The sequence below is a fragment of the Cnephaeus nilssonii genome (genome assembly GCF_951640355.1).
Source record: "Cnephaeus nilssonii genome assembly, chromosome: 8".
NCBI classification, from domain to species: domain Eukaryota; kingdom Metazoa; phylum Chordata; class Mammalia; order Chiroptera; family Vespertilionidae; genus Cnephaeus; species Cnephaeus nilssonii.
Window position 1 is genome coordinate 1,550,227 of NC_137079.1, and position 16,310 is coordinate 1,566,536.

General features: G+C 51.0%; 1 protein-coding gene across 1 annotated transcript in view; it reads left to right on the forward strand.

Moving 5' to 3' along the window:
- The window catches only part of CSMD1 (CUB and Sushi multiple domains 1), a gene marked incomplete at its 5' end in the record, with an annotated part of 729,782 nt that overhangs the window by 462,517 nt on the left and 250,955 nt on the right, over window positions 1-16,310 (forward strand). The window contains 2 exons of the mRNA XM_079779355.1: window positions 1,188-1,275; window positions 12,985-13,109. Coding sequence (XP_079635481.1) covers window positions 1,188-1,275; window positions 12,985-13,109 — 213 coding nt within the window. The remainder of the gene's footprint in view (window positions 1-1,187; window positions 1,276-12,984; window positions 13,110-16,310) is intronic.

The following is a 16,310-nucleotide window of genomic DNA, read 5'->3' on the forward strand; positions in this document are numbered from 1 at the left end:
TCTGAGCTCCAAGCCAGGCAAGACAGACACCAGTCCCTCAGGCAGCCCACAGGTGGGCCAGCACATGGCAGACGAGATCCTCTGAGCTCCTCTATCTCCAGTAAGAAAACCGGGAATGGGTTTCTATTTCCTCCCACCCGCCCTGGACATGTCCAAGACGGTGTGAGGCAGGCCAAGTGAGAAATCCATGGCGTTCTCTCCCGTGGACCATGGTGACTGGGTTCCTCCTGGGCGTGTGCTCGGTTGCTCTGGATCTCCGAATGGCTTTGAGAGCACCTACACCATTCCTTCGCCTGTGGTTGTTCATTTGATGTTTCCACAATGGGGTGAGGGCATGGAGGGTCCTACTCTGACCTCAGCTTGTTGAATTGCTTCTAAATGAAACAGAGAAAAGACAGTTCTGTCTTTCTTGCCAGCAACTTGCTCTGCTTTTGGCTTGTGGCTCAATTCCATTCTCTGAACTTGAGTGGAAGGCCTCTGGGAAGAGGCCTCTGAGCTCATGGAGACCATCTGGCTTCTCCTCCCTCCTTGGTGGGAGTGGACATGTTAAATAGGGCGGAATGAGTGTTGGGGTGGCAGCCACTCTGTCTAATAAGCAAACGAGTCCTTAAAAAACTGTCCTGTGACTGGACAGCATCCCATCCGGGGAGCGACGCTCCACAGGCCCGTCAGGAGGTGAATCCGCCCATCTGTGCAAGAAAAGCAAAGCTTGGTGAAGTTCAGTGATGAACATGTTTGATGGCTAAAGCACAATGGGCCATTTCATCCAAAATATCTCTCGTCTAGGGCTTAATCGATAATTGGCATCATCATTTCTTCCATGGGGAACTAGCGAAGTCTTCCTTGTGTATAAACTTGGACATTTTCATGGGCAGCTCTCTCTTCTTGTCATGCTAGTCATTGTAGCCTGCCATAAAGTCAACCGTAATGAGCAAATAATGGAGACCTTCAATCCAGAAGGGCTCAAACCAATAAAACGGAACCCTCTCGTGGGGTAAGGAGTCTTTGTTTCCCAAGTACAAGAATAATGGTTAATTTTAATGCAGCTCAACTGTCTTGATTCTTAAAGAAATAACATTTTAAGTCATAACTTAAGAACCAAATCTGCCTAATATAAATGTATTCTCTAGGTATTTCCCCAGAAGCTGCACAGAATCATAATAATGTTTCTCTCTCTTCTATTCCAGTGAGCCAAGGAGGGGAAGCCCTGGTCTCCGACATGTGTCCAGACCCGGGGATTCCGGAATTCGGGCGACGAGCAGGAGCTGACTTCAGGTGGGAGATAAAGGCATGGTTTGAAAAGAACATTATTTTCTAACGCACGAAATGTGAGCTTGCCATTGCTAATGTGTGGTGTTTTTTTTTTCCTTTCATTTTAAAGATACAACTTCTCCATTATTACGCAGCTATATTATTAGTAGAACTCTACATTTATGCTGAAAAATTTTAGGTATGCTGGAGTTGACACCTTTCACTGTGTGACCCAATGTTAAAAATTTAACTCAAAATGTATATAATAAAAATGCATCTCTAGATTTTTTTCCCTGTTTTAATTTGTTAACTTCTCATAGTCTAATGCATTTGGGTTAATGTGTAAAAAAAAAAGTAGATGGGGAAAAATTTAACTGTTGCTTATTTCATTAAATAAGCTTTCGGGTTAATGAGTGTAAATGGCCTGCAGTGTGTTTCATTTGGAAAATGTTATGATTCATTGCACGAGGGTCATGATGACCCGGAGACTGCTTTTCGGTCAGCACATTATGATTGTGGTCCTGGTAGCAGTGCTGTTGGCTTGGATATTTGCATCTTTTCATTTATTTCAGGAAACTTAAACCTCCCTGACCAGTGTGGCTCAGTGAACCAGGAAGTCACAGTTCGATTCCTGGTCAGAGCACACGCCTGGGTTTCTGGTTTGATCCCCAGTAGGGGACGTGCAGGAGGCAGCTGATGAATGATTTTTCTCTCATTGATATTTGTATCTCTCTCTCTCCCTCTTTGTTCCTCTCTGAAATCAATAAAAACATATTTCTTTAAAAGAAACTTAAACCTTTTCAAAATGACTCAAGATGGGAACACATCTGAGGAAAAGGCTTCACAATCAAGCACTGCAGGGGAGCCAGTAACTCGTTTTTTCTTTCCTGTAATCTCCCGGGTTTTTGAGAGAGAAACAGAAAAGGCGTGCAGCGCGGTCAGCCTATGAAGTGAGCCAACAGCTGACAGGAGCAGGGGAGGACGGGGGACATGTGTTCGCAGCACTTGCTCCCCAGGGGACCCCGGAAAGTGCAGTCACAGGCAGTTTTAACGTTGTCTGTCCAGCTGGAATGCCTTCTATTCCCTTTGTCGCCTCAAGACACCGGGTGGAGCCAGGCCACAGGTGAATGGAAGTAGTGAGGCGTCTTGCCTGCTTCCCAATCTGAGGAGAGAGCATTCTGGCTTTCATCTCTCCGAGCGATTTTGGTTTCACCTTTTTTGTTGATTCCTTTCATCAGGTGGGGGGAGTGCCCTTCCATTTTTAGGTGATTGGAAGCTTTCCATCGGAAATGGGCAGAACATGTTGTCCAAAGCTTTTCTACATCAACGGGTGTGATCTCTTGGTTTATTTGGTTTGTTCGTATGAATTACGTAGATTTTCCTGACTTTGCACTTTGGGGTGAAATTCATTTGGTTTTGATGTATGTTTTTTATATACTGTTGGATCTTATTTGATTTTTTTTTTAGATTGTTTGCATATATGTTCAGAAAAGATACTGGCCTGCACACATTTCTTGTAATGACTTAATCTAGTTTTGCTCTTAGAGTAATACTGGTCTCATAAAATCAATTGAGAAATATTCTCTCTTCTTGAATAGCTGGGAGAGTTTGTACAGAACTGGTTTTATATAAATATATGTATATTTAACTTCTGGAAGATTCATCAGGGCAGTCATCTAGAATCGATATTTTCTTATGAGAAAGTTTTTAAATTACAAATTCAACTTCATTCCTCACACAGGCCTCCTCAGGTCATGGTTCTCTACTGAGTGAGCTTGACAGTTCGTATTTCAAGTGTTTTTCACTTTATCTAAGTTGTCAAATTTAATGGCATAAACTTACTCATAATATTCCCTTCTCACCCTCTCCATCGTTAATGATGTCACAGTCCTCATTCCTGATGTTGGTGGTTCCTGTTTCTTCTTTACCTGACACCTCTTACTAGAGCATGTCAGTGTGTTGATCTTCTCAAAACAAAAACAAAACACGTTCAGTGTCCCTACTTTTTCTGTTGTGAACGGCAAGAACAGGGAAATGTGACATTTATGGGATACAGTTAAAGCAGTTCTAGTTTTCCGGGAATCACGTCTCTGATCCGTGGGTTATTTAACCTTTTGCACTCGGATGTCGAGTGTGACTCGACACGGTTAGCATTAGAATAAAGGAATCGAGAAAAAAGCAAGCGAGTGCAAAGGGTTAAATGTTTCCAAATATCTAGGGATTTTCCAAGGGTCTTGGTGCTCAGAGAGAACACTTTATATTACTTCAACTCTTTTGAACTTACTGATCATTATTGTCTGGCCTAGAAATGCTTGATCGTGGCAAACACGTCACGTCCCCAGAAAATAACTTACATTGTGTCACATTTGGGGGAGAATTGCACAGAGTGTCTAATAGGGCGAGCAGTCGATGGAGTTGTGCAGTTAGTGCCTCGCTGGCATTCTTGCCACTCGCTGTGTCCTGAGAGAGCTGCACGGTCTCCTCCTGGAACTGGGGTTTGTCTGTCTCTCGTGGTACTTTACCTGTTTTTGCTTCGTGGATTTTTTAAGCTATTTTATTAGGTACATGCATGTTTAAAATTATGTCTTTTTAAGAAATTCATATCTTCAGTACGACAAAGTGACTGTCTTTGCTCTTGGTAGTATCCATTGCTCTGACATCGGCTTTGCCTTGCGTGAGCATACCATTCCAGCTTCCTTTTGATTATTGCTAATATAGTCACATTATATACAGGCACTTTTATCTGCTCTTGCACTCAATCTGTTATACTGCATTTTCGGGAGGGTCAAAATATTTTTAAAAACTTTCTGCCCTCACATACTGTTGAAAAAGGAATGAATATTTTAATAGCCTTTTAAACAATTATGCTTATTCATATTTAAACTGCCATAAAAATTGACCAATGATACCCACTTAAGTGTCACCTGCAATGTGGAATTAAATCATAGCAATGAACACTAAAGTGTGTTCAGCTAGCATCTACATCGAAGTAATGCTTTCTCCACGCATAGTTTTGGCCCATCACGCACGGGCCACGCTCTCAATGCTCACGCATTTCAGAATATAATAGCAGCAGCGTCACGTTTATTAGCATGGCTATACAGTGGGACCTCAGTTTGCGAACTTCATTTGTTCCGGAAGGCTGTTCGACAAACAATTTATCCGAAAAAGGAATCGTCTTTTCCTGATTAGAAATCATGTAAATTGAGTTAATCCATCCCAGACTCCCCAATGATGCCCTGCTTTAACCTTTTATGTACCATATGCCCCATGTGCTGTCTAATCTATAAGTAAACACTGCTTTCCTTAACCGTACCGCACCGCCCTGCTCGCCTGACATAACCGCTCTCAGCACGAGGTGCTCGGCAGCACCTTTGTTTCTTTCCCTGTCACCGCCTCCCAGTGCCGCCACCAGCTCCCCGCTTTTCCTTCACCCAGAGCGACAGCCATCTCCCTACCTCTTCTCTGGCCTGTGACCCTGTTCCCGCCGCGCCCTGAGCAACGTCGCCTCTGGACGGCCTCCTGATGATTTAAACTTGTGCCGACCCTGGATTCCCCAGCAGCCAAGGCATTCCCTCCTGTGTCTGTGGCCTGACGATGCTTTTTGCCCGCTGAGGTCTCAGCATGAAAGGGCTGTCAGGTGGAAAACGGAAGTTTTGGTCGACCACGGAGACATTTTTTTTCCTGTCAACAACTGGGTCAAGAACTGAATCCTTGGAAACGCAAGACCTTGGAGAAACGAGGTTTGAATGTATTTCTTATCAGAAAACGGACTAGTGCTGGGTTCCTAGCACCGCGGCAGGGGTGAGGTTGCTGTCGGCTTCGCTGGCCCTTGCCTTTACGCCATTAAACACGTGGAAGAAGGCACGGGCGTCTCAGTGTTGTTATCACAGTGCCGCGCGCTCGGGGAAGGCCCCGCGCCCCACCCGGGGTCTGTGGGCCACACTCACCACGGCGAGGAGGCGCACCCCACGTGGGAGCTGACTCCATCAGAATAAAAATTATAAGGAGAAAGAGCACATGAAAGTGTTAACGTTAAAAAAAAAAAAAAAAAACACCATTCAAACCTGTAAAGAATTTTGTGAGTTTATTTGAGCCAAACTGTCGACAATTGCCGGGAAGCAGAATCTCAGCGGACTGGGATAGTTCTCTGGAGAACGAGGGTTTTTACCTTGTTTTTATAAATCACCATCAGAGGAGGAGCTGTAGTGGGTTACATGAACTCCATTGGTGATGGGTTAGGGGGCGGGAGAAAGCAAAGCGGAAACCTCTGGGATTGGGTAAGAGTGAGATGATGAACACGTGCTTTTTCACTCAGGTGGGTGCAGGACAGGTAGCAGGCAACCATGAACAGGATGACAATCACCATGAGGGGATTTGGGGTCCCCATGGTGCCATTTGCTGCACGCTGAGGGGCCCTGAAAAGGGGAAGTTACAAGTGACCCCACATCCCACAGGTGCGTTACCTCAGATGCAGAAAGACTAGGCTCCGAAAGGATGGAAGCTGACCTTTGTCAGGGCAGATACCGGCCTAGGACATGACTCCCACCATAAACTGCTTTGAGTTAAATTTTTAATTTCAGACCATCCTGCGTGGTCAGTGGAGGTCTCTGAGTTTGCAAGGCCGCCCCTGAGCTGGTTCGTGAGCAGTGGCCTTATTTTTTCGGCCATAAAAGCCAAGTGCCATTCGGGTATCGACGTTACTGCACTGACATGAAAACTCCCTGCCATTCCCCGGCGTCTGGGACTGTGTGGTGCCGTGGGCATCGGGCAGGCGGGACCTGCATCTGTGTACTGACTGCTCCACCGCGTGAGGGTGCAGCCGTGTGCGTGCGTGGGCGAGCCGGGAGGCGGTGCCTCCTGCGCCTTCGCTGGGATGGCGCGGGAACGGCCTGGCCTGGAGTAACCTCACCGCCCGTGCTGGTGCTCTGAGCAGGGGGAGGCTCTTCTGAATTGTTGACAGAGTTTCTGAGACTGTTTTGAATGAAAGGCAATTGAGTTTTGTCTAAATTCTTATAATCAAACCTAATGGCCAACATTGTCAAGATGAGTGGATAGAACTCATTTGTCGTTAGCACTGTAATTATAGGTAATTTGGGGCTGTTTTTATTTGAAAAGAGTCCACTTTATTAAGTTGCTAAAATAGTCCTCATCCAACTGTATTGATGCTATTATTCTTGCTTCTTTGGAAATATTTTTCTCCATAGACAGTCTAGGGATTAAGTGCAGTATTATCTCTAAAGAATCATAGGTAAACAGCCCCCACGTGCAGGGCTTTCTTGTTTGAACCCGGATAAATCTGGGGACAGCTTTCTTCACCATCCACCCCTCTCTGTAAGACGAAGCATACTCCGCAGCGCCGGCAGGGGCTGATGGAAACTTGCGGATGCCGGTGCAGGGCAGTGAGGTGAGGCTCCGCCCAAGGCCCTGGCCTCTTCACGCATCTGCTTCCTGTGCTGGTAGGACGCCCCGCAGCTCCAGGCAGACACAGTCAGCTCCAGTTTTGCAAATAGAGCTGTAGGGATGGTTACTGAGATTTGAAAGTGGATCCGTTCATTGACCTCAAAGCCCCTGTTGACCCAAGTAGCTTGTAATAAGAAAATGAGGTGTAAAATGTTCTCACCTGCAGGAGCGCTGAGTGGGGTGTGTGGGTGTGTGGGAGTGCAGGGGGTGCGGGCATCACCAGTACCGTGGAGGGTCAGGTAGCTGGAACCAGCCTGGAGCCCAGCCTTCTCAGCCATGGGCCCTGCCATGGGCGCCCGTGCCCAGCAGGAGGCGTTCCCCCCCCCCAGCTGCTTCCTGGGAGGGACAGGCGCGCTCATTTGTACACGGGATCCGCATGGGCCGGCGGTAGCCTGCTCCTCACTGCCCCGTGTCACAGGTTCTCTAGCGAGCACATGGACGTTGTATATGTCAGAGTCCCATGTTGAGTATATGCAGGTGAGGCAAAAGTAGGGTTAACCTTTGTGAGTACACAACAGTCTATTCTTGTAATATTATTTATTAATTATATTATTTTCCATACGGACAACTGTATACCTACTTTTGCCCCACACTGCCTGACATATATGTATATATATATGTCTATATATGTATATGTGTATATATATGTGTGTGTCTGTGTGTGTACACTTATGGTAAGTGTATATAACATATATTTAAGTTATATCTACTTATCTATACTTACAGGTCATATGTGTATGTGTATACATTCACACGTTATGGACTCCTAAGATCGATTCTTTAAAGAACTCTGTATTCCATGTAATCGGTGCTGAAAAGGAATCGGAGACTTCCCTGATTTCTCTGAGACACGGCCCCTCACCTTCCTCTGCGGCAGAGCCCGCGCACTCCAGTCCTGGGTCTCTGGGAGCCACGTGGCCCCTCCTGAAGCCGCCGCCTCCTCAGGGGCCACCGCTAACCTCGGGGTCTGTCTTGCTGCTGTCACGTCTCAGTCCGGACTTGACCAGGAGTGGCCTCCCCTGCCTGCCCTGCAGGTGCCTCAGGTGTTAGAGCCCCCACCTCCGGGAGGAGCACGGGCTGGTGGGGAAAGAGGGCGGGGCTCCAGGAAGCAGACTGGGGCACTGGCCAGCACCCCACGGTCCCCGGGACCTGCTCTGTGTGAGCTCCCACGCCCACCTCCCTCGTCATCACGCCCGCTTTCCCAGGAGCTAGCGTGTGCCTCGTGGCCACACGTCCGTCACCTTAGGGTCCTCTTGAGTGGCGGAAATACGCATTTACCTCACAGTTACGTTCCATCAGGTTGGATCGCGAGGTTCTGAAGGAGAGAGGACAGGCTTCCTTAATTTTACTTCTTTTTAAAAAAAAAAATAATGTTTATAGATTTCAGAGAGGAAGGGAGAGGGAGAGAGAGAGAGAAGCATCAATGATGAGAGAGAATCACAGATCAGCTGCCTCCTGCACACCCCACACGTAGGATCGATCCTGCAACCCGGGCCTGTGCCCTGACGGGGAATCCAACCGTGTCCGCCGGTTCATAGGTTGATGCTCAGCCTCTGAGCCACGCCGCCGGTTAAGAGCACTGAAGCTCAGCCCTCGTGGGAACCTTCCTTCCACATGGCACACCCTCGCCCTGGCTCCCACGGGCATTCAGAGGAGGAGCGGTGGGTTGTTGTGTGAGACCCAGCGTGGCCTGAGCTCGGGACGCAGCGTCGGGCCTGTAAGTGTTTCTCCCCGATTCGCGTGCACCAGGCACAGCAGAGGAAGGAGGACGGGGTGGGCCGGCGTTGCCTCGGGCCTCCGGCCCCTATGGCAGGTCGGGGCGGCCCCCTCCTCGGCCCCTGCCTGGGGATCGCCCACCAGCTCCTGGCCTGCTCTGCGGGGTGGAAGTTGAAGACACATTTTGAGAAACGTGCCCTTTCTATGTCCGTTACACGATGCGGCTGCTTCCCCAGGAGATCACGGCCGCTCGGCGGCCGCAGTCGGAGACATGTCGGCGCGATCACTGCTCGGCCGGGACCACGGTGTTTCTCAGACTGCCTAGCCGCCTCGCTCACATCCGGGAGCCTGTACGTCCTCGGAGAAGGGCAGCCTGCGGCCACTTCAGAGCCGTTTACCCAGCCACAGCTGCTCCCCAGAGGGAACCCTCCACGCAGCCAGCCGGCGTGGCTGAGGCATTCAGCATCCTCAACCCATGAACCAGGAGGTCACGGTTGGATGCCCAGTCATGGCACATGTCCGGTTGGGGGCTCGATCCCCAGTAGGGGGCGTGCAGGGGGCAGCCGACCAGTGGTTCTGCAGAGGAAAGAACAGTGAATGAAGCGGCTCCTGGCCCAGAGCCGGGCCCTGGGCTTCCTCCTCTCCCTGAAAAACGGGCAGGAGCCATGTCCTCTGCCTGGGAGACGGGGTTGGGGCTTCGCCTCTGATCTTGGCAGGAGCCCCAGGACTGGGAGAAGGGCCCAAGGAGAGCCCTACCCGGGGGACCGGCCCTCCAAGCCCGATTCCCTCCCTGCGGCCCCGGATCCCCTTCCCGCCGCCCGCCTGTCCCTCACCAACGTGTCCTGTGTCGTCATGTGGACGCGCTTCCGCCCCTGTGTAAATGGGGGGGGGGGGAAATGGAGGGGGGCGTGAGTATGAGGTGCCCTTTTCTGCTTCGTCCGACAAAGAAGCCCTCTTTACTCAGACTCCCGTGGGCTCGTCACATAGTGATGACGTTTACACGAAGTTTCTCCACAGGAAGCTCACTCGCTCTCCTGAAGGCCTGGCTTCCGAGTTGGCTGGCACTTGAGGCCCCTTCCCAGCTCAGCGTCGTTGCTCACGCCTGGACAGCCTCCCGCTGGGCGTGCTGGGAGGGCCTGGGTTGTGCTGGTGCTGACACAGGACCTAAACGTCGTGTGACGCACCGCTGCTTTCCTTCCCGTAGCCAAAGAGCTCCCTGGCTCCCTCGGGCCTGTTTGTGGTGCTCAGCTGCCTCAGGACGGGAGGAAAGGAGTCTGGGGATTGTCCCCATAAAAGGGAAAATGACCCAGAAAGGGCTGGTGATGTGTGCACATCAAAGGGTCCAGGCTCTGTGATGGTGGCGCTGTCCAGGGTGCTGAGCCAGCCCCAGGCCAGAGAGCAGACAGCTCACTGCCAGTGGTCTGGGAGCCGTGGCCACAGCTACAAGACCACGCCTTTCAGTTACTCGGTTACTGGAGGCCATCGGTTAAGCATCAGCGCTCCTCTCAGAGCGGAATACGGCTTACGAATTGGCCAATCCACGAGGTTTTCTACCACAGCGTATTTTAAAGTGGAAGCCAGTGACCACAAACCACTGCCCAAGGCCAAGGACAGGGGCCCTTCACCCCGGCTGCTGGGCGTCTGCTCCCTACGCCTCCCCGCGGGGCTGCTTGGTGCTCTTTCAGGAGATGATCTGAATCCGCGCCTTGGCCTCGGGTCATCCGTATGTGTTCATGGCAGGGAGAGCTTCACTCGGTACCCATGCTGGAGGCTGCGAGAGGCGTCAGAGTGAACCACGCACCATGCAGGCCTCAGGGGCCTTGTCCCGGGACCTGGTGCCGTGTGGCCGCTGTCTCCAGCCCCCACCCTCTGTGCCTCTGTGCCTTTGGCCATTATTCCTAAATAAAACATTGGAGGGAGCCCTAAAAGAGCCAAGTCTTGTACCTCACGGGAGAGAAGGAGGAGGAGCGAGGACAGGACGCCGAGGTCACCACGCCTCGGGGAAGCTCTGGGGCAGCCGGGCTGGGCACCGTGCATTCTTGGGCAGGACGATGGGTGAGCCACGGCTGCACACGCCAGGCTGGCTGAGTTCCCTGAACGAGCCGCCGACTCGCCGACAGGGCTCTCTGGTGGCTCTCAGCCCACAGCACACGTGTGCACTGTGAAACGTACATCAACTGCGGAGACCTTTCAGACCCAGCCCAGGTGTTCGTTTCTGAGAGTCATGTTTCGTGGCATTTTTACTAAAGGCAAAGTCAGTTCCCCCATGAATATTCCCGTAGCAGTTTACACTTCGTACGCATTGCCCCGGCTGTGTGACGGAGGCTGCCTCGCCCCCAGGGGTACATCCTGGGACATGCACAGCGCTCGCCCATCACAGGTGGACCAAGGGCAGTTGTGGAACATGCAGATGCCATAGAGGCCACTAGAGGGCGGTGAAGAGCAGACGGGTTTCTTTGCCAGCATTATTAGAGCTGTTTCACCAAATATTTTAAAGATTTTTAAGTAAGAAGGGGGAAGAGGAGGAGAGAGAAAACTGGAAGAGGGAGGCGGGGGATACAGGTGCAGCAGACATGGAGAAAGAGTGGGAGAGACCTGGTTCCCCACCAGGGCACATGCCCGGGTTGTGGACTCTGTCCCCAGTCAGGGGCATGCAGGAGGCAGCCGATTGATGATGTCTGTCTCTCGCCGATGTTCCTATCTCTTCCTTTCCCTTCCTCTCGATCTCAAATCAATAAAAACATATCTTAAAAATTATTAAAAATAAGAAGGGGAAAAGGAGGAGAGAGAAACCGTAAGAGGGATTGAGAGGAGGAGAGAGGGGTGGAGGGAGCATAGATGGGGAAGGGACGGGGCAGACCTGACAAAGAGCAGTAATGTTATTGCAAAGTCAGCTGAGGTGTAGGATGTGTATCTGAGGCCCACGAGGTCGTGTGCAAGTGTGATTAATTTTCGCTTCAACATCTCCGTGGGATCAGAGTCAGAAAGAGCTATGGGCTCACTCTTGAAGTTGTTCGGATCAAGGGGTCCTCTGTCCTTTGGTTTAAAGTCAGCTGTTTATGTCCCTTCTTCCCTGGTTCACAGCACACACACACACACACACACACACACACTTATACATTCATACACACACAGGCTCATGTGCACATGCATGTTCTGTAACATGTCATGTAATCATCGGGCCACAAGGCCCTCATTCTCAAGAAAGTAGCTCATACTATATATTTATTTATATTTTTTAATAAAATAAAATTTAAATATCTATACGTATTTTATTGATTTCAGAGAGGAAGAGAGAGATAGAAACATCTACGATGAGAGAGAATCATGGATCGGCTGCCTCCTGCACGCCCCACACTGGGGATGGAGCCCCAACCCAGGCCTGTGCCCTGACCGGGAATGGAACCGTGACCTCCTGGTTCGGAGGTCGATGCTCAGCCACGGAGCTCTGCTGGCCAGGCTCTCGCCCCATTTTTGTCAACATTGAGCTCGGGGCTTGTGCAATGGAAGGCCCGTGTGGAGTGTCCTCCTGTAGCCTGGCCTGTCCAGCGGGAGGTAACCCACGCACCCCCCGCACACCGCGGCCAAAGCCGTCATGGTGCCTTCGGGCCTGAGGGGGCCTCGCACGGGGTTGGCCCACCTGTTACACATGGTCCTGCAGCGTCATTGCGTCACTGCCTGTCACCTAGAGCCCAGGTCTGAGGCGCCGCTCGGCAGCCAGGGCCGATGTGCGTGCGTCTAACTCGAGGCCGACGGACTCCTTTCCACCGCAAACGGTGCTTTCCCGTGAGACGCGTTGGTGAGCCACGACGTCTCTGGCCTTCCTCTGACGGTAACTGAGTTTATGACAACCATCTAGACTCTTTCCTGAGAAAGTTCCTGTTTCTGTGGAGCAAGTGTTTTCTTATAAACCTCATTACGATCAAGACACTTAGCAGGAGGTTTATCTTCTTAAGAATGTTGAGGTGTTGGCCGTCGGTGCAGTGTGTACAGCGGGTCGCTGGAACGGACCCATCTTGAACCTGGCGCCTGCTCTTTAATGACCCCTCCCCGCCCCACACCAACGCGCCAGCCTCTGGTCCATGAAGCCGGCTCTTGCGCAGGCCTCATGGGGCCAGAGCGACGCAGCCCTCGCCTTCCTGTGCTGAGACTTCCTCGTGCCCTGGCCCTCCTCCGTGTGCTCCTGTGAGATATTTGTCCACAGGGAGTGGCATCCACCTGGGTTTGTCTTCGGGATACACCGTCCGTCCCCCTCTCCCCACTTCAGCCACCGCCCTCAGGCCCGTCCCTCGTCTCCTGTGCCACAGCGGAGGCGGCAGGCCCCTACGGCTGGCTCTCTGGCGATGCAGCCGGCCGAGCAGACTTGGAGCCCCGTGGGGGTGTCCCCCGATGCGGCCTCTGCTCAGTCCAGGGCGCGTCTGGGCAGAACCCCTGCTGGTTGCTCAGGGTTAACGTTGGTTTGACAGCACGAACGGCAGCAGGGCTGAGACGGCGTCTCCTAAGACGTCTTCCATGAGTCGCTAACGGGCTGTTTTCTGTCCTGTCGCTGCGCAGGGTCGGCGCGAACGTGCAGTTCTCCTGCGAGGACAACTATGTGCTGCAGGGCTCCAAGAGCATCACCTGCCAGCGGGTCACCGAGACGCTGGCCGCCTGGAGCGACCACCGGCCCATCTGCCGAGGTGAGCAGGGGGCGGCGGGGCGGCACCCGGACCCCCTCTTTCTCTGGGGTTCCCAGGTTTCCCTGAATCCACCATGAGATCGAAGCACAAAGCCTTGTGCGGCGACAGAGCTGAACTTGGTGACGGTGTATCTGTTCACCGGGACGTGGGTAACAGAAATATTTCCTTGACGTTCGTTAGGAGGCAAACCTTTTCAAGGATGTGTGTGGTTTAAAAACTCAGCCCCGCTGGTGGGCTCAGTGGTCAACTATCGACCCATGAACAGGAGGTCACGGTTCAATTCCCGGTCAGGGCACATGCCCGGGTTGCGGGCTCAATCACCCATCGGGGGTGTGCAGGAGGCAGCCTATCCATGATTCTCTCTCATCATTGAGGTTTGTATCTCTCTCTGTCTCTTCCTCTCTGAAATCAATTTAAAAAATCATTTAAAAATTCAGAAAAGATACAAGCAAATGGAGTCATTGAAACTCACACTTATTCCGTGTACGTGGGCCTTCCGTGAGCTGAGTATATTTATATGCCCAGTTTGCACACGTATGAACATTTTACGTAACCGGGTCCCTGCTGATGCGAAAGGGATCACCTTCAACGGCAGTGGAGCGAATGCCTGGGTTGTGATGTTGTTACCATGGTAACGAGCTGGTTATTAACAACAGGAAAGCAGCGAAGGGGAGGCCGGGCGTTACAGGCGCGTCAGCTTCACCAAGAAGCTGCAGCGTCACTGTCCGCAGGGAACCCCCGCCTGTTCCTTGCAGGCCACTGGGGGGAGGGGTCCGAGAAGGGGGGGATGGACGTATATGCAGTGAAGTCAGGGTGATGTAGGGAAGGTGCCTGTCAATCAAACCTGGGAACAGAGGTTGTTGCTAGAAGGGGTGGGGTCCCTGCAGCGTGTGAAATCTTAGAAGGTTAAAATCCCCAACAGGTGGGGACATGGAGAGGTCCCCACCGATAACACTGTCAGTGACAAAGGTTCACTAGCAGGAGCACAAGCTACTGTTTCATTAGTAAATGATCGTAAACTAGTCTCCGACCTCGTTAGCGCACTGGGACCTAAGGTGAATCAAGCGTGTTTGTAGGAGGAATCAAGCGTGTTTGTAGGAGGAATCAAGCATGTTTGTAGGAGGAATCCAAGCGTGTTTGTACGGCACAAGAAGCACTTGCTGCCTCTCTCCTGGGCTTCCCTGTAAGGAAGCCGGCATGGTACATGGCAGTACTGTGCATGGCATGGGGGCATTGTACCGCCTCTTGTCTGGGTGAGCCTGATCGGCTCCGGGGGTCAAGGGGCCTCCAGCGGTCCTCGCCTGGCCCCTGAGCCCTTAGTCTGGGCCCCACTGGGACGAGAGACATTGCTCTGCTTCGGTGGTTGTTTTACATGGTGTCTGAGGCTGGATAGACATGGAGTATGGTACGAAGCTGGACCGTAGGCTGTGCACGCCTATAAATATCCTATATAATAAAAGCCTAATATGCAAATCGACCGAATGGCGGAATGACCAGTCGCTATGATGCCCACTGACCACCAGGGGGCAGACGCTCAATGCGGGAGCTTCCCCCAGCCACAGGCCCCAGGGCAGCCAAGGCAGGTGCCAGCAGGGCCCTCCCCCCGCCCAATCGCTCCACGGGTCGCCCCACAGATCGGCCCTGGTCGCTGCCAGGCCTCGGGACCCTACCCATGCATGAATTTCGTGCACCAGGCCTCTAGTTGTATATAAGAGTGCCGTTGTTGGTTGTTGCTTTGTGTCTCTGTTGTTTGTTTAATTTGTTTAAGGAAGGGGCACTTCCCGCGTCGCTGGGGGCTCCCTGCTTGGGGCAGGTTGACCCGTGGCCTGGAGTGCAGGAACTTCAAGGCACCAGTTCCAGAAAGTCTTCGCTAGTGAGAGTTGTTGTCTGTCTGTCTGTAATGGAACTGTGGTTGCTGATGTTCTTTGCTTGCTTTCTATCTTTTGGGGGCTTAGCTTGCTCTTTGCTGTTTTATGAACATGGGGAACCCTCTGTCTCTGTGGTGTGGGTTTTGTGCCACTCAGAACCCATATGCTGTGCTGGGTTCCTGTGAGATAAGATTCTAAGGCCAATGTCCCAGTCCGCCCTTTTGAGAATACTCCCTTATTGACTGTGGGGGTTTTCGTTTGTTATTTCTGTTTTTAAGATCTCTTCTTATATGCAAGATTTCCTGTTGTTGCAGTCTACTCAGAAAGAAAAATATGGGGAATAAAACCTTCTAAACCTCCAAGTCTTTTCCTTGGAGGACCAGATCTACAGAGGTGCCCTCCAGCAGGCTGCAAAATAGCAGTGGAGCTGGAGGCCACTCCCATCTCGTAAAGAAAAATAAAATAAAGTAGTGCTTCCACATCAAAGCCACTGGAGGCCAGTGAGTTATTCCTGTTACAAAACTTGCCAAGAAAATGCCTTGGGTAATAATAATCGGCTTTAAAATCTCAAAGTTGTTCAGACATAATAAATAGATGTAACTAAAATGAAGGATTTATGATAAAGCTTTTCAGTGATAATTACATGTGCCTGTACATAATTTTCCAACGTCCTTGGTAACTTAAAACCCTTTTTGTTGAGCCGGTAATGGTTGGCTCCCTTAATGTAGAAGCGACCCAGCTGGCCTGTGGCATGGTAAAAGCCCCGGATGCCACCTCCAGGGCTACCCAGGGGATAAATCAAGAGCTGAGCCAGGCCAGGGAGGCAGTGCTGGAGGGTCAGGCAGCAATAGATTATTTGTTTTTGCAGCATAACCACAGCGGTGAGGAATTTAAAGGAATGTGCCATTTTAAACTTTAGGATAATTCTCAATTAATAGAAAACAACATTCAAAAAATTAGGGAAACCATCTCCAAGGGAAAACAATGAGGAGGGTTTTTTGGATTTGAGTTATCCAACCTGACTAGGTTTTGGGAATTATTTTCCATTTTTCTCCTGTTTATATTTTGTAGCCTGAAAGTTTGCTGCTGTATTCAATGCCTTCCTCTTTTTAGATCCTGCATTCGCTGTATTCCATCCCCAAGAACTGCTTTTAAGGCAGATGCAATTGGAATCCAACAGGCTGATATTTTTCTTCTAAAACTAACCTCATAGACATGAGAGGATAGAAATAGCAGTGGGGGAATGACAGGGGCAGAAATATAATACTGGGAACCAGTTCTAATTATAAGAAATATTACTCATGCGCTTTTAACTGTGATTGTTTTGTTCTGA